We start from the raw sequence: 24,430 nt of genomic DNA on the forward strand, positions 1-24,430 counted from the left end.
TTGAAAAAAACTCCCCTCCGACGCCGCTGTGCAAACTCCTGCTGGCGGCGCATCTGGTGGCACAGCTAGCGCACATATCTGCTCTTCCTTTCTACTTTTTCCGTGCCCTTTCCATGCCTTCTTCTCCCACGCGCTCTCTCTGCCACTGACGGACGGACACAGCAGCCGACAGTCCTCGTGCTATGTCGTGGAGTCTGTTGTTGATAACTCTCTTTGGGGTTGCCAACTCTCGAGGCTCAGTTTTTTGCGTGCTGGCCATATCACGTCGAGACTGGGAGGTACCCGGGTTCGAATCCCAGTGCCGGCTGTGCTGTATGGGGCTTTTCCTGTGTTTTCCTCAGACGCTGTCAGACATATGTCGGCACTGTTCTCTTAGAAGTCGGCCCAGAGCGTTAGTCGTGACGTTGCCCACCTCTGTGAGGCCGACAACGGCCAGCTCTTTCATTTGCACTACCACCGCCCCCTCTTTGGGTATGTTTACTTCATGAGTGGGACGAACGAACTGGGACGAGCGAGCGACGGCTGTATCCTGAAGATCCCATATTGTGCTTCCTATGCTCTCGTGCATAGTATTCTTCGAGACATCTATTACTCTCCTAGGCTTTCCTACCCATTGGCTGGATCTTCTACCTGGGCGGCCAAAAATACAGGGTCGTAATTGAGGATAGCTGATGAAACACATCACAGCCACACACACACAGTGTTATCATTCGCTCTCCCGATTTGTTGAAATTGGGAGACATAGGTTTTCATTTTATATTATTTATTTATTTGCCAAAAATGTTTAATATTTGACATCAATTATTATTTGACAAAGGGTTGGGGGATTGACATGTATGGCATGTTAGTCACTATGCGTCAGCGGAAAAATCTATCAGGTTGTCAAAAGGGCTAAGGTGAACAACCCAGGTCCTTGGACCCCTTTTTGGATGCTAAAAAGTGGGTTAGCATGAGGGATGTGTTTACAGGCAAGCGGATTACACACAGTTAAATGTTCCATAGGATAATGGCATTTAGAACTGAAGCTTTCTGTTGTTGTTTTCTTCTTTTTTCATCTTCAACCCTCCAGGTGAACCAATAAATAGAATTGATCAAACGGCGTTCGATTAAAGGGCTTTCAACCAAACGGCGTTCGATCAAATGCCCCGGAACCGACAACCATGGAGGTGTCCGCCCATTTGGTCGAACGCCGTTTAATGCAAGGCGTTTGATCGAACGCCGTTTGATCGAAAGACGTTTGTTCGAAGGGAGTTCAAAGCTACATGCACTGTGCCGTCCGCTCCTCTTTTTCTGTAACTTTTGACTCGAGCATACGGAGCAGGCAATGAGTGTCTTCTGCTTGGGAGAAGCCGATAGTCTGCGCTTCTTCTGGGCACCCTTCTCATGAAATGGAATAGCCATATATGTGCGCGAAAGCCATCAGTTATTATTTGACAAAGGGTTGGGGAATTAACATGTATGGCATGTTTAGCCACTATATGTGTCAGAGCGGAAAAATCTATTCGGTTGTAGAACGGGCTAGGGTGAACAACTCAGGCCCTTGGACCGCTGCTTAGATGCTAAAAAGAGGGTTTGCATAAGGAATGTGTTTACGGGCAAGAGGAATACACACAGTTAAATGTTCCTTAGGATAACGGGAACTGAAGCTTTCTTTTTGTTGTTTTCTTTCCTTTTTTTTTCATCTTCAACGCTCCAGGACCGCTCGAGGTGGATCAATTAATAGATCAAACGACCGCTGCCGTTTCGATCAAATGGCCCCCATGGATCCGCCACTGCCGTGGACTGTGAGCAGCCGTCGAAGAACAAGAATAATGAAGGGATTCGGCGTTCTCTGGGGAGATAGTTTCTAAGACGGGGGAAGCACCAGTTTTTAATACTCCATGAAATGGATAGTGTGCTAGCACAATGACCTCAAGGTTGTACGTGGCCAGTTCCCGGCCAAGGATGCTAGCTAGCAGTACGGTATGCAAGTAGGTCGGGCTGCCGGCGCAACTCGCCAGTTTCCCTCTCTCCTATATTGCCTGTGGAGCGACCTCATTGAACCCTCTCCCGGATAAGAGGAGAGCAGCTCAAGCCTAAGTGCATGTGGTTTCTTCTATGAACCCATATGGAGTACCATGCTGGTCTCTCTCTTATGCACATAGACAACCTGCCTTACCAACAACTGTGGTAGCACATATAGCCACCTCCCAGGATGGCCTTGTGCTTCCTATGATGAAATACATCCCTTCCTCCAGGAATACACACCAAACCCTCCGATGACTATAGGACCCTTTGCACATTGGCATACGCACATGATGTGCACATGAGAGAGTGACCCCAAAAAGAGCCACATCTCTGAAGCAGCTTGTAGAGCCAGAGGACCAGGGATCCTGTAGCCAGTAACGTAACAGAAAAATATTTAGGGACGGGAACTACGGGAACTACAGGAAGTTTACACGAAGAAGGAGTTCTCCTCGTTTTCCCTCTCTTAAATGCACTATCAAAGGTAGGGCTCCAAAGGTAGGGCTCCAAAGGGGACAGAATCATCATCTACACAGAATCATTCAAAAAATCAACTGAGTCAAATTTATTCAACCCATTTCCTTAAAATTGAGTCATTCTTCTTATTGTGACATACCTTGTGCTCCATGTCCAGGGGATGTCGCAGGGATGTACGAGCTATAACGTCAACATCCGTGCAACATCCGTGTGACGTACGAGACGTCTGTGACGTTTGCGACATTTCTGGGATGTCTCAGGGATATGTGGTGTCCACTGGGACACCACTTGCGCATGACACTACGTGACTTACTTACTACCAGCTCCCAAAATGTTGCTGGTTAAAGCCAGTATGGAGAACAGGAAGGGGGCGGCATGATACAGAGGACGTGGACTGTGCTTCGACAAATGCAGGCTCATGGTCAACCACAATGCAGGGCTTATTTATAAGCCCACCGTGTGGAATACTGCAGTTACCAAATCTGCTTTACATCACCCTGTTTTGAATCCATATCACCTTTTGAATCACTGAGTGGTCTTTAACATGTCAGCCACTAATTCAGCAAAAATTTGATCATTTCTATTAATATTTGCAGGCAACAGCAGAGACATGGGTAAAACGCACACAGGACAAGTCACAGCAAGGCCTGTTTTTTTCTTCTTCCTCGTCTCTGTTGTCGAACGCAAAAATGGATTTCTGTCACCTGTTCTGCAGGAAAATGTCCCTTGTGCTGATCAGCCTCGCATGTCATAGAACCTGTCATGTAAGTTGCATGCTATCGTTTGCATCATAATAGGTTTCTCACAGAGATGGTGTAATTCAGTGAATCAACCAGCAAGGGCATTTAGAAAGAAATATTTTATTATTCAGGTCAATATAGCTGCTCAAAAAATGTCACCACAAGACTTATGATCCCAAACATATATACTGACTGTGTAATAGGAGGAGGTAAGTTGTGTCTGCGTTCGTAACCTTACACCCATCCACTATCTTACTGCGTAACTTTTCACTGCTGGTGTAGAAGAGTCGTTGCTAGCAAAAATCTTTTGTATAAACACACTTTCGAGACATGAGACACCGAAATATGTGCAATATTTTTGAAAATCGTTGCTAGAGCTTACTAATAAATATTTGCCGCTTCCATCCATCTCCATCCAAAGCATTTGCTGTTCACTGCACACTCTGAAAACGGAACCTAACAGCACTTAACCACACAACATGCTGAAGGCCAGCCATGTCTGGAACACGCAGGGCGTATGCCTCTCATTTTCAGCAAATCGGGGGGAGAGAGAGAACGATATCATTCGGGATGATGGTGGGCCATGAATGTGTCGCGCGGTGAAGCTCTGTTTAAGGAGTGCACCAGACCAAGCAACGCCAGAGTCAACCCGTGAGCGCAGAGTGTGCCGTTGATGCAAAGAAAGAAGCAAAGAAATGCTAGCCCAGCCCGAGTGTCACTCGCCAGAGAGGAAAAGTAGTGCAATATGGAGTCAAGCCACATGACCATTACAAAGGTAACTTTATTTCGTCTATGAGAAAAATCAGCAAAGCAAACTACATCGAAGCTAGCACATGGGAAGGGATGTCAATGGGTCGTATGCACGCGCACAGCATATGTGGCTTCAAAAACAGAGACTGGACCAAAAACACACGATAAAATGCAAGCGCAGGTCGGAAAGGGTGGAGACAGTCTTCGTGCCCCATGTTAGGCCTACAACACCTTCTTTTTTTTTTTTTTTTCTTTGCGAGATTATTGGTCTGTCTATGTGTGTGCAAGGAGCAAGTCTACAGGCTCGATTTTGTTGGTCTCCGAAGAGGGATAAAAACAGGAAAGGGCTAAACGCCCGTCCTCGCCTGTTACATAGCAGAGACAATTTTCTTTCCAGAAATTAGCACAATTTTCAGTGCATCCCCTTTGTATGGATTTTGTCAACGGAAAGTGTGAAAGATATTATAGCTTCCTGCAAAATCAAGCCGGTAGCCTTACCCTATAGGGTCAAGCAATGCGAGGAATTTAGCTGTTGGGAAGTCAAAACAGCTCTGCAAGCAAAGAAAGCTACTCAAAAAGTGACATCTGCAGAAGCCCTCAGTAACATTTTTGTTATTGAAGCCCATGATGACGAAAAAAAAAAAAAAAAAGAGGAAAATTTTCCAAAAGCAGGGTGAATCCTAGCAGCGCCATGCTGAATCTTGGGCAACAAACTGCTTACAGCAAACTCTTGTTTTATGTATATAGTCAATATATATATATAAAAAAGATATCACATTCATTTTGTTTACCATCTTCTTCCCTAGGACAATAATTGTAATCTTAATAATAATAATAATCATAATAATTGCAGTAATAATTAAACTTTAGAAGAGAAAAGTACCTCTGGAAACATTAGTACACACATTCACATTCACCACTAGTGTGCTGGCAGACTGCCACGATCTGAACAGTGGAAGGCTGTTGACCTTTCAGCATTCACGTACAAGAACACCGTAAAAGAATGCATCGAAATCAGTCCATCAGTAAAAATCCCTACTAGAGACAAAAATTGTGACTAGAGAAAGTAAATAAAGGTTAAAGGATAAATCATGAATTTGTGTGTTCGCTTGACTGTACACTTCAGCATGAAAAGTAACCCTCTACATATACAAATACGTACATACATATATATATATATAAAACAAACTATATGCCTAGAAGGACAATTATGCTAAAGTGTCTGTGACAATGAAGAAGAGTCGAGAGGCAAGAACAAAATAGCACTACAGTGCAAAAAATTTATCCTCGCGGAATGAGAGACGGACCCTGTAATTTTTTTAAACATATCCTCAACGTACAAAGTTGTGTTTCCACAGTCTTTGTTTTGCGAGTTCTTTCTCTACAGTTTCCACTTTTCCAATGGTCATTCAGAAGCGGCCTCATGGGTGTATCTCTACATACTGATGCAAAAGATGACATCGCCACTGCTACTCCACGAACACCGCCCACACTTGCGCACAAACAATACGAGAACTGAAAATAGTTGTTCTAGGCACGAAAAAAAAAAAAAAGAGAAAAGTAATTCATTTTTTTACAATCCTTCCAGTGTTCAGAGCATGAGTAACAGACAAACACACAGCCACCAGAACACTCGCGGGGACACACATAATATATTCAAACTCTCGGCCCTACAATTTGTCTCGCCACCTTTTTGCACTTGGGTCCACATATCGAGGCACGAAGGTGAGTCCGTCAGTCTGCTCTCTCTCTCGTTAGCGTACATCCTCCCAATACCTCGGATACTGCACACACACACGGATGCACGCTGTACCGTAGAACACATCAGTCGTGGATAAGGGAGACACAAAAGAAGATAAAAGTATCTCTCTCTCTCTCTCTAGTCACGGGAGAAATAGTACTCGTCTCGTACGCATCCACATCTCGTCGAAACACAGTAGAAACACAAGTGTGTGTATATATATGTATATATATATATCAGTAATATATTGGTGCTGATACATACAGAATGACAAAACAATGTCCTCTCAAAAGATGTCTTTCTTTAAAGGGGCACTAACAACATGAAGTATCAATTTAAAAAATAAAAAAACACGAAAAAAAAAAACGAAGCGAGTAAGTGCACGCATGTGAACACATCTAAACAGTATACAGACGGGGCTTTTGCTGGGTTTCTCCGTTATTTTTCTCTTTTTTTTTTTTTTTGCCCTCGTGCCAAGCTGTACGCTGCTCTGTCAAGTATGGGCCAGACCACATATTGTAATGACACGGACGCTGCATATTTCAAAAGGCACTGTTGACGTTGCTAAGTTTTTAATTTGTCAATATCCTGTAATAACTGACCACTTTGACTGGCGCGAGACATCTGGGTAGTCTCTCTGTTTTGCTGTAGATGCACGATGGGGGGGCAAAAGGGGAAGGGGACTGTGCCTTTTAACATCCAGGAGACACTGAGGAAAGAGGATAGACACGTGTTTGTAGAAAAAGTGAACGGCCTCGCTGTTTTTTTTTTTTTTTCTCCCTAAGTTCAACCACCATATAAGGTCACATGGAGCTCGCCTCATCTTGCTAATTCATACCCTTGTTTTCCCTGTGCATGCTTGTGTGATGAAGAACAAAAAGAAAACTCACTAAAAAGCCAGAGAAGAGGGGGAACACGCTACTATCTACACAAAGAGGGAAAAGTGCTAAGTATGTTGTGGTGTAGTATATATAGGCTATCAATTTTAAAAGAGTACAGCGTTTGTTGCCGCACCTATGTACAATAAGGTCGTTCCCAGCTACACTACTCATGGGGGGAAGGAAGGTTTTGATTGGGGCATTTGATTCATAACCGGACAGCTTTTCCTGCCTCCTGGTATCGGGGGGGAGGGGAGGGGAAGCAGGTTCATTCTGACAGAGTGCAACACGATGCAGAATGTAAGAGCGCATGACGAATGAATAAACCCTGTCTGGAAAACAAATGACGTCCCCGTAGTACCCCATAGTACCCACAGAACTGAGGCCAAAACTTGGTCCCGCATCTCGGTTCACGTACACAGCAGCTCACACTAGGGAACATCGTACAAGATTTTGTGCAATGTTGCAATTACATAGCCCTGTTCCTATAAGAGTCAACCAACAGTAGGTGGCAATTGTGCTAACACGCATTTTGATGATGACAGGTTCAACGCCTGACTTTTATGTTTTCTGCAATCCTTCAGTTATGCCACACCAATTTTTTTTTTGTTTCTTTGCGTGAAGCATTCCTCAGAGATTTTGCATACTTTTAAACTTTAAAAAATTCAAGTGGAAACATACACTTTTCACTACTGCATATTTCGTGTTGGGGAAAACACAGTGGCACTGTGATATCTTACAAGTTGCTCGGATGTCGTGTGCACACATGTACTTTATAACTTTGTTTAGGGTCTGAATGAAAGGAAACTGTCTGCCATGCAAAAGTTTGCCATGCATGAGCAAAAATCTGCCTGTACACAGATATAAAACAAATAACTAGTCCTGTCACCGGGAACGTACTAATTTTTTTCCACTGATTCCACGTTCATCCTACCTGCCTCCCTACAAAGTGAGGCTTCCTTATGCATTACAGCAGGTGTGAACAAAAATGACTGAGTCAACAAGGGAACGAGCACCACGTTGCGGAACTTTCCTGGACAATAAATATGGCACAAAATGGTATATAAGTTGGGGGGGGGGGGGGGGGGGTACACACCCTTAAAGAGACTTCCATGCTTGCACATGCACCAACAGTTCAGTATTAATATATCTTTACAATTTACATGACACACATGATACACACACACATATATCCGTGTGTCGGTGCTTATGAATGAAATGAATTTAATACATGTCAATGATCTGGACAGATGTGTCGGGAGGACATTCTGGGCAACACAAAGTTGTGCCAAAAAACGGAGAAAGGGAAAGAGGTTTCCCTGACATAGCGCGGTAGATAGCACTCATCTATGTATCACATGATGAACGGATAAGACTCAGAGTAGACGGTCGCAAGCCATAGGCATTTGTCCAAGAAACAATCTAGCCACCGGCATAGCACCACAGGCAATAAAACGATAGCTCAACTAGGACAGGGGTACCAATGGTAGGCTTACTAGGGTGTCGCGTGGAAGCTATTCATTGCGGATGTTGAAAGAGGGATGGGCGAGTTTAGTCATCATCTTTCAAGTCAGTGAGCGTGGCAACAATGCGAAACATATTCACGGTAAAAAAAAAAAAAAAAAAACGCAAACTGTGCATTAAGTAGCACTTAAAACGAGGACTTGGCTTTCTAATGCTGGTCTGCCTTAACTGTGGGGGTGTGTTATTCTCGGAACATTGCATTACATCCCAATTGGCAGCGCTGCTTGCTCTAATTCAAGCACAGTATTTTGGGAATGTGCATAAGCATACCACAAAAGCGTGCACGACAAAGCCTACAGGTAGCTGTGAAACCGGGAGCAGGTGCGTTACAGCTAATGGATCGGTATTTGACTGACCCTTTCCTTTGAAAAGGGACAACTTTGTAACAAGAAGGCACCAATTTCTTTTTCCTGACGCTTTTCCATCTTTGCTGCCGTAAAGTTCCCCTATTATACTAACTGAAAAATAATTTCCTTTCATACACTTGTACAAACATGTTTTGCTTAAGTGGACATCCCAATGTGTGAAGCGATGTTGCCATTTTGTACTTGCGGAAATAAATTATGTAACGTACGTCGTCGAGCTCGAAGGAATGTTGCTTTGTCTCTCGATCAAGGATTGTATTTGCCTCCTTCTATGGGTTTCTTGCTCATGCTGTAGTCTTGAATGCCAATAGATATATGTATCTCCACCAGATATAAAAAAAAATGTAGTGTGCACATAGATTTCTCAAAAGGCATTTTCACAAAACTACAATTTTTTAAACTACCATTGCTGTGTCTTTTTTCTTTGCAGCTCGCTGCTTGTTCACAGTTCACTAGCAACATCTTAAAAGTTCCCCTGCACTGTGACCATGGTGTCTCTTAACATAACACACAATTATTTTCCCTCACTATATTGTTCATGTATTGTGCACTGCTTGTCAGCTTCAGTGGCGAAAGCAAGCAATTAGAAAACACATGTGATGGCTGCATTTACTCTTAACGCAACATGCACAGTACAAATTTCCGCTTTTTGTTTCCTCGCTGGTGTTCGTGCATTGTTCACGGCTGTCAGCTTCACTGGCAAAAGCAAGCAATTGTGAAGTACATACGCTAGATCCGTCATGTGTTGCCACAGTTATTGTTACAACGAAACATAGCTAAAAACACATTGCAAACACATAATTATCATGAAGTGATCATGTAAATATTGACTAAAATCGTAAGAAAAGGGATCAACAATATATTAAAATATGTGGAATTAAAAAAAAATGTCAACAACACATGAAAAGAGCCTGTGTTAGGCAATCCATTTCATCGCACATGATAAACCAATAAACTTGGGCATGCACTGTTTCTTTCTGTGTGTGTATGTGTACATGAATAGGAAAGCACAGAAACATCAAGTGAACATGCCCTAAACACAGGCAGCAACTTTGCATAGGTGTCTACTTCCCTTTCTTTTCTTTTTTTTTTTTTTGTTCCTGCTGTCACACACATAATCATTAGAAACAATTTACGATTATATCAATATTACAGTCTTTGCATCAAGCATTCATACACACAGACAAGTTTTCTTTTCAATACACCTGTACACATGCCTGTATATAATCGCTACACTTTATGTATATATATATCTATATATATATATATATACACATCTGTGTGTGTGTGTGTGTGTACACATATAACAGTGCACACGTATACACACAAGCACATGTGCACTTCATACTCTCCCATAGCACACAGTGAAATTACGAAGTGGAACAATGATTACACAGAGATATTCGATGCCCGCAGAAACGCATTGGAGAGTTACGTCCTATTTTCATTCGGTTTATACAGAGAAGTAACATCTAGGAAAACGAAAATGAGCCGTAAAAAAAAAAAAGATAAAAAGAAACCCCCAAAAAACGACAACATCATACAGCAATGGGAATTTACAACTTTACACCATGGTAACAGGCGGTCAGACAGCAAAACAATGTAACACGATCAAGTATTACTATTACGCTGCGCTATGTGTATGACCTGGTTGTAAAATGAAACAATGTAGTAGTGGTAGTCTTGCACGTGTCAGTAAGACAAAGGTAAAGATTTCATTGCATTCTTGGTACCACCCTTGCAGTGATCAGCACCGAACAACAAACAGCAGTAGGATAGGGCTTTGTTCTTTTCACAAAGAAAAAAGAGAATGTCCTGGTTTGCCACTCGAGGGGAAAAACGCAGAAAGTAAAACACAGATGGCACTCAAGTGAGTTTTGGTCTCTCGTCCTCTCTTCATTTCTCCGTGTCAGCGTATCGAAAAACTCATTCACGTAAAACTCAGCCCATATATATACTGACAACTGTGGTGGGAGGGATGGCAGCTGACTCTTTCAATTCTAAAAAACAAAGATAGGCACCTGGCCATAAGATCTGTTTCTGACTAGAACCTCAACTGTGGGGTCCTTACACCACACACCTCCAGTCTTTCCTTGTCTTTCAAAAAAATAACCTAGCACATTTGTTTCACAATGGAAGTAGTAAGAATAGAAGTAGGAGTAGCCACGGCAGGTGTCAAAAAGGGAGAAGGTGGATCAACAGTGAAGTGGTGCAGCAGTGTTGTTGATAGAGAGGGCAGGTGATGACACTGTGTGCCACGCTGCGACCGGAGCAGCCTCGAGCCCCAGGGGTCAGAGGGGGGTAAGAGGGAGCACTGGGACATGGTAGTACTTGCACAGTGGACGAGCACATTTGCCCTTGGCAGCATCACGGCAGACGGTCACCTTGCCCTCCACTACTTCCACGCACTCTGAAAAGGAGGCATTGCAGCTGTGTAAGGGCCAGACTTTTTCGGGTGATATTTTTCAGCAACATATCAAGGGGTTAAATATCGGGATATATTTTGCTTGAATGATTCGGGTGTAATCGGGTTGAACAGAACCCGATTCAACCAAATTCTGGTTCAGTCGGATTGAATCAGGTGTAAATCTTCGGTTCACTCGGCATAATACACCAGTAGACACAGAGTACCAATACTTAGACCACGCGTCTAAGAGGCAGCAGGGTCTCTGTTTTGACAGTTTATATCAGCATATTTATGCATTAACAATACAGTTTCCAAAGTTCTGTGGAAGCTGTGATCACTTCGGATCCCCCTGGTCCAGCAGTTTTTGGAGAAATATCGGGTTAAACCCCGCTTTTGCCGATTTGAACCGGGGCGTAAATATTGGGCATAATCGGGTACTATAGCCCTAGAAAGTTAGGCCCTAAGAGTTGGCTAAGAAACTGCACAAAATGCATTCCTAGGCCCGAGCCTGGCCCAAGCAATTTCTGGTTTTCCTGACTTGTGCCCAGTCCGAGCCTAAATATTTCTGGGCTACCTGGCCCATGAACTGCAGAGTAGAGGACTACAAAAGTTTACCGTGATGAACAGTGGCGCGGCACAGAGCTTGCAACCATCATAACTTAAACTTGATCCCAGGAGATGTTTTTAGAAAGTGTCTGCCTGTATATGCCAAATCCCGACCTTATTTGCAAACACGCTGTGGTATAGCGATGGCTAAGGAAGCTTTTCTGTCTCTTCTGTCCAAGATCAAAGTCTGTCCAACAGTAAAGCATATAGATGAAAAAAAAAAAAAGAGAAAGAAGCAAACACAGCAGCTCACCTTCGATAAGATGCACATATCGACACTGTGGCCTGTTACATTGGCCTGACTTAAAATCGCGGCACACCGGCAGGGTGTCCAGTAACTGCAAGAATAAAAGCGCTCCCATTAGAATCCTGGGAAATATAGAAAAGAGCATACTACACAGGCCTACTCTTCAGTCACGTGCAGCAGGTGCTACATTATGCAGTGTGTGCATTAGTAGGAAACATACAGCAAAAAACAACAAGAAAAGAAGAACTATTCGTAAGAAATGGAACATCTTTCAACTCTAAACAGGAAGGGCAGGCCATTCGTTTCTAAGTTTGCAAAATCACATGTATTTCATGACTAGAATTACAATGCTTCAGGTGTGCCGATCACTACCGGCATAGTTGTACGAGGCCAGGGCTGGATTAACAGACAAAGGTCCTATATCAGCACAAATTTATTTTTGTTTGATAAAATCTCTTCTGAAGTAGTTCTTGTCAAAGTAAACGTTTTCACAGTCTCTTCTTTACAGCCACTGACTTGCATTCTTCAAATCTCCAAATCTGATAATCATATAAGGGGTGCAAACATTTGCACCTTTGAAATGCGTAAGATATGGATGCGATACTCTATTTATGCAGGATCGTACTGGCTTTTGTGCTGCGTTTCAAAGGACACAATATTTCATCAAAAGCATGTAAATACCCCTCCCCAAGGACGAAATTCTAGTTAAACCACTGCCTCATGTGATCCCTTGCATGTAAATGTAGCTTAAGTCAAACAGAGAAATGACAGCTCAATAATTTGAACATTCAAATGCAGTTGCACCACTTGGCAAAAATCCCAACAGAAGAAATGCACAATTACATCCTTATGTTGCCTATGCCTTGTACTGATGACTAGTATAGTACTAGGTATTAGTAAGTAGTATCTGGTGTACTGGATCTTCCATGGATATCCCTGGGATGTGCAGACTTCGTTCTCCATTCAAGCATCCAATGTGCGGCTATCCTGCAGATGTACCTAGGACATCTGTTATTTATTGGGTAAAACCGAAACGCGAAAGTCGTTCTGGGACATCCCATAGATATCGTCTGGATATCTAGCTATTCAGGACGTTCATGACCTTGTAGGGATGTCCTAGGGATATTAGTGGTTTACTGTGTGATGACTAGTAGTCCTGAGAACACCTCTGAAATTAGGAAGTATGCTGTCCTCTAACACCAACAGATGATGCGAAAATGTGCTTTTTTTTTGTCCTCTCTGTGGGAAACGCATATAAACAGAAATGTGAAATGCAAAATAAGAAAAGCAAGCCACAACTGTAACAGTTGTGGCTTGCTTTCCTTATTTTGCATTTCACATTTCTGTTTATATGCGTTTGTCCTTGCGTGACGGCAGCATTTGTTCCAACAAATTTGTCAACTGATTGAATGAAAATGTCTCAGGGAGGTTACTTTTCATTCTGGAACCTTGTAGTTAACCAGGCCCTGCCCTACCACACGTTCTTGTGCCAATATTCACCTTTGAAAGTGCAAGATATGGGTGCAAGGACATGCTAAGTACCCGTGGGTACGACTAGACCCGTGGCTAACTTTCAGTTGCCTTGCATGCAGAAGCACCCTGTAGTGGTTACACAAACCAATTATTTAACGACTACTTTGCTATATGCATGCTGCATGGCAACATCCTCAAATCATCATACAGTAACGCTTTGAAATGACCACAAACAATCTTTTTTGAGAAACCTCTGTAGCATATAGTGCTCAAATGAACTGAGTGACTAAAAGATGGCCAGGTACAGTGCCACAACTGTACTCCGTAATTTTGAACATGACGACCATGTTGTCGGTAAAAACACATGAGTGATTAAGGCCCGGTTTCACCAGCGCCGATTAACATTTGAACCGAGATCAACGGTCCCTTAACTTGAAGTTAATGCTTAACTCTGCCTCACTAAAGCAAGTTATTCATCACGTCACCAACTAATGTTTGTAAAAAATAATCGGGTGTTAACTTCAAGTTTTAGCAACGCTTGATCCTGGTTCAAAGTTAACCAGCGTTGGTGAAACTGGGCCTAAAGCACTATCTGAAGAGCTGCCTTGACTGCCAAAATGCCATTGAACGTGAAGGAACCCTCTCTAGCATCCTTCTTGTACAGGGAAGCGACGTATAAAAGTGTACCCGTGCCCACATGCCATGCCCAGCAATTAGTCAGTGTAGGTGGAGCCTTGTGTTGTCTACACAGAAAGGCCTGAAGCCAATTCAATCCTGTTAAATTTCAAAGTGATTGAGCACCTCAGATCAGAGTTATAATGAGAAATCTATGAACCTGGTAGTTAAAACTATCAAAACGGTGCTGTTGCACAGAGCGGTTAAGATGCTCCTCCGCAGACGGCGACGTGACGCACAACACTGCAGTGGCTGGAATTGCAGTGAGCTGTAGTGCCCTAACAGCTGCTTCAGTGTTGTGCCTCTCGGGAGCAACATCGCAACTGTTTTTTGGAACACCGCCATTTTGAGTACGGGATTCATATGTTTCACATTCTAACTCTGCACTATGCTCGATCACTTTGAAATTTACCAGGATCGAATCAGCTTCAGAGCTTTATAAGCAGTCAACACGATTCTCCTCCTGCATTGAGCAATTACTGGGCACGGCATGTGGGCACGGATACACTTTTTCACTACCTTGTTGTTACAGCAGGTGTGCTCCCATTGGGTGTCACAGCAGTTATATATATTGCCACATTTATTGCCCATTGGGAGCACAGTAGTCCGAAAGATGAGTCTTAAGACAAGAATGCTGGCCCTACACTAAAGCATGTTGCTACATCAAACAGAATGGCGAGCAAGCAGCAGGAAGAAGTCATGTTGCCAGACAGCCAGGTGCAAAATCAAGGCAAAGGCATGCAGAGAGGAAAGAGTAGAGAAAGAAGAACGAGGCAGGGCGCAAAAAGCGCGGTACCTGGCCATTTTCGTCACAGTATGCGACGGTAGTGGCATTAGAGGCAGCAGTGCTGACATCCAGTGCAACAGAGGGCATCATGGGTACTAAAGAGAAGTGGAAAAGGGAAGGAAGGAAGGTGCAGTGCAGTGAGAGAGAGAAAGACAGAGACAGGTTTTTGAGTGCGCTCACAAATGGAAGGTGGGAAATGGCAGAGTAGCAGTTGCATGCAGCGCCACAGGATGGAGCACGTGCTGCTGAAAGAAGGTGAGTTAGTACTGGCTGCTTGTCTAGTACAGGTCACTTGAAGATTCCAAACAGAACATCACGATCAGCGCACCTCGTATTCACATGTGCGACGTTCCCCAGAATGCTGCGGCGGAAGATGTGAAAAACGTGATAGCTTTCTGCTGTCACGTGGTCGCGAGCACTCAATGTCGCGTCTTCACGTACACTGCTAACCGTGGGAAATATCCTGCTACACAGCCACAAGATATTCTGTAGCAGACGACAGGAAAAGACGCTGACGGTGTCATGTGCTAAGTGTGCAGTACGCCACTCCCGATATTCTGCTACCGTGTGAATGCTCGACGTAACACAGGACGAAACTTCGGCTCCAGGAGCAATGTTTTCACCTTTTCTTCCACTAGAATATTCCTTGAGGATGACGCTTGTGTGAATACATGGTTAGTACCGGCTGCTTGTCTAGTACAGGCCACTTGAAGATTCCACACAAGTTCTGCCACATCTTATGTCCAGTATTCGCACAGTACTGTAATAGCAGATGTCAACGTTGGCCCTGTCATCTGCTACGGAATATCTTGTGGCTGGGCTGCAGGATATTCTTCATGATTAGGCGAGCACGAAAAGACATGACACTGGGTGCTTGTGCTCACGTGACAACAGGAAGTTATGACGTTTTGCACATCTTCCGCTGGAGTATTCTGGGAAATGCCACTCATATGAATACACTGATAGTGAAACAATTTCTATGTGGTGGCAAGTGAGAGAGGGGAAGAGAAATATGGCCATGTGCGATTGTCCCGGCATTCGTATCCATATTTTCACTGCTGAAATCATAATCACTGGCATTAAGATATCACTGAGGTGGCTTGCAATCCAGCCAAAAACTGCCTTTAGTGATGCACATAACAACTGCAACATAAAGTGCAAAACCCCTCTAGAACACAGATAATAAGTGAGATATGTAATCACAGAGCAGTGTTGCCAGAGAAGTTGCCAAAGTTCAGTTGCACTGAACTTGTGTGAGATATTCCAGAGTGAACTTGCTCTCACCCCGTAATGTTGTGGTCAACATCCGCTGTGCAGTCTGCAGATATTCGCATGTATCGTGTGAAAACTTTATGTAGTGGACAAACATTCTATCACAGTTGTACATTGAGGTTTGTTTTTCGGGGGTGTTGCACTGCTCTTGTACAACACACTACTTGAGCATTGCTAGGACTCAAAAATCAGTAATTTCTCTGTGTGTCTACGTGTAGGAAAATAGATACGATAACTCCAAGGCTGTTCTCCCTTCAGTGTTGCATTAAAGCACTAGTACACGAATCACAACATGTCATGTATCTAAAAATCAGCCTGAAAATTTACACAATCTGACCAACATTGTCACACCTATCAAAACAGGCCAGTAAGAAGGGAACAGGCAGTGTGTCTGCGGCAAACAGGACATCTTATAAACAAATTGCAGCTGGGCATTTGCTGTGCTCGTATCTACACAGGATTTTACTGTACGTGTACTCTTACGTCTGAATGACGACCATACGTGTTGGTTAATTATGCCCTGTCAGAATTGACTAACATGTATGCCACAGTGTGTAGAGTGCTCGACAAAAGTTTACGGAACGCGCTCCGGCGCATTCCTTCCTCAGGGTGAGACGCTAGCAGCGATTGGGACCGTACAGACTTGCAAACAGGTGACTGGGTTACCTGGGCACATGTCTGTAAGGCCGTACGGTCCCATTCGCTGCTAGCATCCCAAGCAGAACAACATTTTGGCATAATATCGGCTGAACATTTGCAATACCGGCCCAATCTTGGTCCAGTATTGCAGATATACAGTCAATATTGGGCCAATATATTTTGCTACTTGGGGTATGTGTCACTCTGAGGAAGGAACGCGCCTGAGCGTGTTCCGTAAACTTCTGTTGAGCACCGTAAACGGAGGACATCAGTCTGGGATAGGGTTGCCACCAGGCCGGTATTATACCGGCACGGCCGGTTATTTGCTCGCTCTGCCGGTTGCCAGTAGGAAGATGATACCGGCAGCCTTTTGCCGGTATTTGTGGCTCAACACCTTTCATAGGGGCTTTTACGGGGTTTTCCTTTCAACATTCCACTACAGCTTGAATAAATTTGGAGCACAGACCCAACTCCGTAGTCACCAGTCGTTTTCTTAGTTATTCATTATTATAATCATTGTTGTCTTGAGCGAGTACGCTGGTTCCTTCTTTCTCTCTCTCTTTGTATACTCTCCACCCCTCACCCACTTTCCATTTCCCGGAAACATTTCCTCCTTTCCGTCTATTCCACCTCCTCTCCCTCAGCCGGTATTTTTCACTACGAAAGGTGGCAACCCTAGCCTGGGACGTGTGGGTACTGCTTCATACTCGAGTGGCATCACCAAAGGAAGGAAGAGAGAAGCAGGATCGAGTGACGGCATGCAGCCCAATCTCAAGACATTGCGCTGTGCATTAACGTATTACTCACAAGAAACAGGCACGAAGGGCTGTTGCATCTGTAAAGCCAGAGCTTGCTGGTAGGCTGTGGTGCTGGGCTGATACACGGGTACACCGCTCTTATCGAGGGCGGGGCGTTTTGTGTAAGGTACAATACCAGGGAATGCCTGTGCAATGCAAAAACACAAACATTGGTCAAAGCAGGTTCACAGTGCAGCTGCTCAAGCCTGTGCTTCTTGGTGTGGCAACTAAACTGCGTGACACTCAGTGAAATAAATGGTGGTCCCTGTCCTAGCACTTCACAGACAATAAGAACTGTGCACTGCCCTACGCTACCCTAATATAATCTCCTCATTGTACATGTAAACTGGGATGAGACTGCCTCAGTGAGACGCAATCGTTTACCGAGTGGGACACGAACCACCGTGCTTACATTAGGCTTGTGATCCTGTGGCCTCGTTGTGACAAGTGGATTGTTGTTAGTTTCCTATTGTATGCGGGGACCCAAATAAAATGACCGAAAGATCTGATTGAAGTCCACCTTCTCGGCAGCCACACCGCACTGAGTGTGCTGAGGAAAAGGACTTCATTCCAGCATGGGTACATTCACAGCGTGACTTTGTGGGCTACCTCCGTTGCGTATGGTGTAGTGCTGTAGTCCTGTCCCGCAGTTTTCTCTGTTCTGTTACTCGAAAATAATAGCCAGTTGCTGAATGTCTTACGGCACAACAGTTGTGAAAGATGAACAAACTAAATATATAGTTAGCAATGGGGATGGTAAAGGTAAAAGTGAAAGGTTTAATTAAGTATGCACAAATCGCACATCCCTGCAAAAGTAGTAAAAGTTCTATGTGAAGTCTCAGGTTGTTCGGATTACGAGTGTGGCTAAAAATTATGTGTCCTTACAAAGGGCAGGTGCATTAATTCAGACTTACCAGTGTCGGTCCAGGTTTCGTGAAATTACGGGATTACTTGATGTTTACCTACCAACCTATACTAGGCTATTTTGCTACAGTGCTTTGCTGACAAGGGGCCCTGCATACTGTTGCTTAGCATACCCCGCTCCAAAGCCATTTTGTAACGTAATATAGCGTAAAAAAAGTCTTGTGAAATCTAGAACATGTGCCCATCCCAAATTTGTAATAAAATAGTGTGATGGTGTTATTCAGTGTGTCATATTTTTGCAAATGCAAGACAATTTAAACTGCGTGGGGAACTGGCTCCTAAGCAACGTTCGACATCTTCCTTATCATATTATCATGGGACGGGCACAAGACCATAATTTTTCTTCATAGTAAAAAAAGTCTTGTGAAATCTAGAACATGTGCCCATCCCAAATTTGTAATAAAATAGTGTGATGGTGTTATTCAGTGTGTCATATTTTTGCAAATGCAAGACAATTTAAACTGCGTGGGGAACTGGCTCCTAAGCAACGTTCGACATCTTTCTTATCATATTATCATGGGACGGGCACAAGACCATAATTTTTCTGCCCGTGAAATCAGTCTGGTGAAACAGAGTCCTTGATGTTGACATACCCTAAATGATATGCACAAAACAAAAAGGTAGGTATCTCCAAAACATCGTAGCTGTCGAAATCTTGTGATCTGGTTGAAAAATAACTGCGGGTCCGGAAATTTTCTTCCTCGGGAGCGGTTTGATACCATGCACAGTACCACGAATGTACACAAATTCTAGTCTAGCAACCCTGCGTGCTTAGTGGTGCGCTGTGGTAGTGCCTTATTTTCTTTTTAGCTACAAACTTTGTTTAGCTGTGATGAGCATGATGGCGGTGGGTGATTGTAGTAGCAGCATTTTTTTTAGCTACAAACTTTGTTTAGCTGTGATGAGCATGATGGCGGTGGGTGATTGTAGTAGCAGCAAAGTAATAGCAGATGCATGATTCCTTACATGTGTACATAACACAATGTTACACAGGAATGTTGGCCACAGGAGCAGAAGTATACAGCTACCAAGAATGCCATATAGTGATTACTTTTATGGACACAGTAAGCTTGGTGTGTTGCGGTTCTTACGGTTAGTATAGTTCTCTAGGAACTTTGTGCTGGATTTATACCACACTATGAGCACTACATAAGAACCGTACATAAAGTAGCATTAAATCTATGTTACCATATGCAAGGTCTGCAAAAGCTAATACAACAACAGCTTGGAATTAAAGTAATTCTTACTTAACGATAACATAGACAGAGGAAAACTACAAGGAGTACTTTGAACTTCACTGTAGCTTGAAGGTGCATACTGAAAGTGAAGAACAGGTGCTCATCCCAATTTACATGCCATCCCTATGCATGAATACAAAACATTTCCTATAAGTTGTACAGAGGACTGCAAAAGCATTCTGTGACTTGTGAAAATATAAATAACGTAAAAGCTGTGCATGAGGAAACAATATAACAAACGAAATGAGGAAGTGTGTACCGAAGCACGAGCTACAGCAAGCAGCAGTGGTCACGAACTTTTTTTTTTTTCTGCAGCTAGACGCCTGCGTTCAGGAATTCACACAGGACAAAAAATGCTTTTGCAGGCAGCTCCAAAGTATCAAAACATTGACTACACACTTAGTCATATGTGCGTGCAAAGATTTATGCGCCTCTTAGAAGTTTTTTGTCGGCTAGAAATTAAAACCTAGGAACGAATCAATAAGAAGCCAATCCAACATGCCAATCTGAGCTTGGCTATTGTACACCTGGCCCATTTCCACTCCCTCCTGAAATTGGCTGACGTGTGCTGTGGGAAGTGTGATAAATTTGAAGGGAAAAACAAAAATAAAGCAGTTGCAGTAAGTGTTAAAAAACTGGCAGTGTTTAAAATACTGAGTAAAATGCACTGCAGTATGTTTGTCATTTTACAAAAGTATGGCTCTCGTTACCTTTGCTGCTTCTGATGAAGTAGGAAAAAGCAAAGGGGAAAACAACAGGGACTGGTGGTGAGAAAGTGCTGTGGGTGCTCAAATTCTTAATGTGCGGTGAATATGAGAAGAAAATAGTGGTAAATAAACTGTCCCACTGGATAGGCAGCATATGTCTACATTAATATGACCGGTTTATGACAACCAGTTTACCGAGTGCAACAGTCGTAGCTGGTCCTGCACTCAGAAGTCACAGAAATCGTGAACCCTTTGACAGCAAACACACGGTAACAAACCACAGACAGAGAATGATTCATGGCGCACACTTAGAGATGCAAAATTCCTGGACATTTTGAACTTCTCAAAAAAAAAAAAAAGATCATAGTATTTAGAAAAATTGATCTCCCCTCAAAAACAAAAACAAAAAATCTCTGTCTTGTGTGACAGATTTATTTATGAACATTAGAGAACAAATTATAGTGCACTAACCTGTAAAAAACGATTTTGTTTGTTCAGCAAACAAATATGAGCTATACCAAGTTGAGGTCAAATTTTGTTGTTCAGTGACTAAGATCTATGAGACTATGAGCAATCACCATACAAATTAAGAGTGGAATGGCTTCCACTTGGTCTAACTCAAAAAGCCATTGTTTCGTTGACATTTCAGCCCGTGCGTTATATTTTGCCTGAACTTGATGTTTTTGACTCTCAAGATTGTAAATTTGGGAATTAGGGAAATGTGGGAGAAGAGGGGAAAAAAAGAGGAATAAACCTTTCCCTGCCCCAATTTTTAATTTTTTTTCAGGGGTCTCACATCTGTAAACACACTATGTTACTACCTTGTTCCACCTTTAGCATTTGTGTGTGCATCATTTTTCCTCCTCTGTTTGTGGTACTATCGTTGTGCAAGCCTCCTCAGATTCTGTGCATAATAGTCAGCAGTACACCGTGCATACCTTGCAAAAAATGATAATGTGAAGGCGAAAGCAAAAGACTTGAAAGCCAGAGTTGCTACCCGCAAACCAGGAAACCTTGTTTCCAAGCAGGCATGTTAGTCTTGCAATAGTGTTGCCGTTCGCACATAATGTAGTGCAAAATGTTAAAGGGACACTAAGTTGCAAAAACAAGTTAACTTCAAATTATGTTACAGGGTATGTCGATTTTTCACTTGCCATAATTGAAAACTTTGATTCCGTTACGAAGCTACAATCAGAATTATACCGGATTCTTTCTTGTTCCGGCACTAAGCAGTGAACGTTGTTCAGCTCGTGCATTGGGTATCCATCGGGTATACATTGGGTGCTTTTAGTCCATGCTGCCTGTGCACACGCGTGCCACGTCACGGAGCAGTTCCGGCGAAAAACATAGTGCGAGTTACAAAGCGGACTGGTGACCCTGTCTGTAGGACGTGAAGATAAATGTTGTCAGTGGAACATTTTTGATAACTGTTGTAGGCTACAATTCAGTAAATCGGTATTGAAAAATGCGGCAATGTACATCATGCTACGCATGTATGGAACACTACGAACGGCCCCTTTCCAAATCGACATACACACGATAGGCATGTGCATGCTTCTCCTGAAGCTCATTGAATGTCGGCATAGACGCTCTTTTGTCATTGCGCTTTTCTTCTAAACGGTAGAGCTGTGTGAACTAATTTTGCTTGCACTATACTAATTCAAACACGGACTTTCATTTGGGAACAAGTTGTTCTTGCATTTTAGTGTCCCTTTAAAGGTGCTCCACAGCTGTTAACCACCACCAAGGTGTAGCTGCCCCTGGTTTGAGTGTACTGGGCACACCTTTGTATTAGCTTGTTGCTCTGACTTTCACTTGCCTCACTGCATAGAAATCTTGCCTGCTCGGCTCAGTCTTTATAATTTACAGTTTTTTTTTTACAATTTATGTCCCACGTACTGCTGACACACAGGTGTGCAGAGTTACAGATGTGCATGCACAGCGCGCAGGCCGCAGAAAGGCAGATGAAGTTTTTTTTTTTTTTTTCGTGACTTCAGAGTGTGTGTCTCACCACTACAACTGTTACTAAAACTGCGACTACTTCTACTAACTTAGAGTTTTTAAAAAAATCTATGCACTTACTATTATTTAATATAGCTGCATAATAACAGAGCTGATGTAAAACTGCTTTTCTTTCCTTTGTACTACGAATAACTTTTTTTTTAAGGAAAGGAATAATGACAATATATCCTCAGGACATTTTGAGGACTTTTTTTTAAAGAAAGAAATAATGACTATATTTCCTCAGGACATTTTGAGGACTTTTTTTTTAAAGAAAGGAATAATGACTATATTTCCTCAGAACATTTTGAGGACATGAGAAATGAAGTGCCAGGAGTAAAAGCACTGAAGAAAGGTATTCCACACAGCTTGGTGGATGATGTTTGTGCGTATAAATTGATAATGTCAAGATTAATTTAAGCTATGGAGCATTAAAAAAAGGAATGGGCTGCCTATGGTTGATAAGCATCTGGCAAATAAGGTTACCAAGCATCCCGAGCAAAATATAAGTGCCATAGCATGGAAAGCACATTGGACAGTTCCACAGGCGACATTTAATAGGGAAGCTTCTCACAACACCAAATATTAAGGCAGTGCAGTTTCATGGCATTTAGGACCTTCGCAGTGAAAGAAGGAACTAAATGTGAATTGCTCAAGAACAAGGGGGCGTTACTTCGTGCAGATATCTGTGAACAGTGGTTGAGTTTGCAGGAAGAGGTATCATGTTAGAAGACATATAGGTGTAGAAAAGGGGTCATTATGGTGAGTGCTTTGAACGGTATGAGCACACCTATACCCGTGTGAGCAGTGCACCACACAGATGCATAAACATTCCTCTACTGTGCGGGAGAGATAAAGATAAAACAAGTCAGCCAGTTTGCAAGATTATGGGGAGGGATTACTGGGGCAACACTGCCACCAGTAACCCTAGTGGACATATGTCAGTCTCCACCTTTTAGAGGCCATGCGAATATTTGATTCGCAATTCGAATTTTCACAGTTCCCCCTCCGCTCTGATAATGCTTCATTTTAAAAGAGCACGAAGGTGCAAATATTTCTCCTTGTGAAACGAAAGGTGTGGTTACCTTGACAGCAATACAAAAGGAACGGGGGTACACCTGTTGCATCGTTCGTGATTTAAGTGTGCAGGAAACCGCAATTAACGCTTTCCCCGTTGTCTCCTTCTCAAGAGGCACGACAGTGCGGCCTGGACTCCCGTTGGTCCGTGCAAAACAATCCTAAACCGTCTTGCACCTCTTCAGGAAGAGAAAAGAGGATGGCGCAAACAGTGGCTTCCTTTGCGCCTAAATCAATTCCGCTCCTCTCGGATCACCGTCGGGGTGACGGCACCTTTTATTCCACGAGCAGAAATTTCCGCACCTCAGTGCCTCTTTGAAGAGTCCCGCCCTCGGCCCATCAAAAACGCTCAGTTTTCTTTTCTTTTTTTTTTCTTTTTCGGACAGTCATTGAAAAATTTATATATATATATATATAATGGGCACAAAAAAGAAAAGAAAAGAAAAAAAAAAGAGCTGAGTAAGCAATAACATGGCGTGCAGTCTCATTGACCACCCACACCCTCTAACACAGTGGTGCCACCTACTGGTTCACAAAGGAAGCAGCAAGGCCATACAGTGGATCCCCTCTGTGCACTCTCTTCGGCCGGCTGCTTGGGTGTCAAAGGGATGGCGGGGGTGGAGGGGGAGCAGAAACCGACAAATGCCGTGGTCAGTGGTCAGCGTTCCAGAAATTAAAAAGTTTTAAGAAGGGTGTAGGGCATTATACGATTCATTCCAGTAGATAGATACACAACAAGTGGAAAAATGCGACACTGTGTGGCCAAAAGTTTGACAATAGTACGATATCCTTAAAGGCTTCTGCAATGCTTTTCAATGACTGCGCCATGTGCTGCCACATGGTGACATGGATGAAAGCTAAGAGAGTCCAAGAGCACCCGCGCCCTGTCACAAGCATACGGCAACACTGCAGGAAACACCTAGAGGCAGTTAACTGGAAACAACCGAAGGCGACGACGCTACTCTGAGGTACCGTATTTGACGTTAGGTGACCACACGAATGCACTGTCATTGGAACCCTAAACAAAAACCATTGAGCATAAGAGGGGGGGAGGGGGTATGGACAAAGGAAACAAGATGGTAATTTAAAGAAAAAAAAAAG

At 43.2% G+C, this 24,430-nt stretch overlaps 1 protein-coding gene across 22 annotated transcripts in view; it reads right to left on the reverse strand.

Moving 5' to 3' along the window:
* Nucleotides 1-10,776: 10,776 nt before the first annotated feature.
* Nucleotides 10,777-24,430, reverse strand: part of LOC135366755 (muscleblind-like protein 2a) — a 304,286-nt gene continuing 290,632 nt past the window's right edge. For 14 of the 22 annotated variants that reach the window (XM_064599626.1, XM_064599628.1, XM_064599625.1 and 11 more), the window contains 3 exons: nucleotides 17,393-17,528; nucleotides 11,746-11,830; nucleotides 10,777-10,889 (listed from right to left, as the gene is read on the reverse strand). In XM_064599626.1, the coding sequence (XP_064455696.1) occupies nucleotides 11,796-11,830; nucleotides 17,393-17,528 (171 nt within the window). In that variant the 3' untranslated portion in view covers nucleotides 10,777-10,889; nucleotides 11,746-11,795. Of the gene's footprint in view, nucleotides 10,890-11,745; nucleotides 11,831-17,392; nucleotides 17,529-23,855; nucleotides 23,922-24,430 lie in introns of all 22 variants that reach the window. The other 8 variants (XM_064599642.1, XM_064599636.1, XM_064599629.1 and 5 more) reach the window with 2 other exon arrangements.

Source organism: Ornithodoros turicata, chromosome 8, assembly GCF_037126465.1.
Source record: "Ornithodoros turicata isolate Travis chromosome 8, ASM3712646v1, whole genome shotgun sequence".
In the NCBI taxonomy this organism is placed as follows: Eukaryota; Metazoa; Arthropoda; class Arachnida; order Ixodida; family Argasidae; genus Ornithodoros; species Ornithodoros turicata.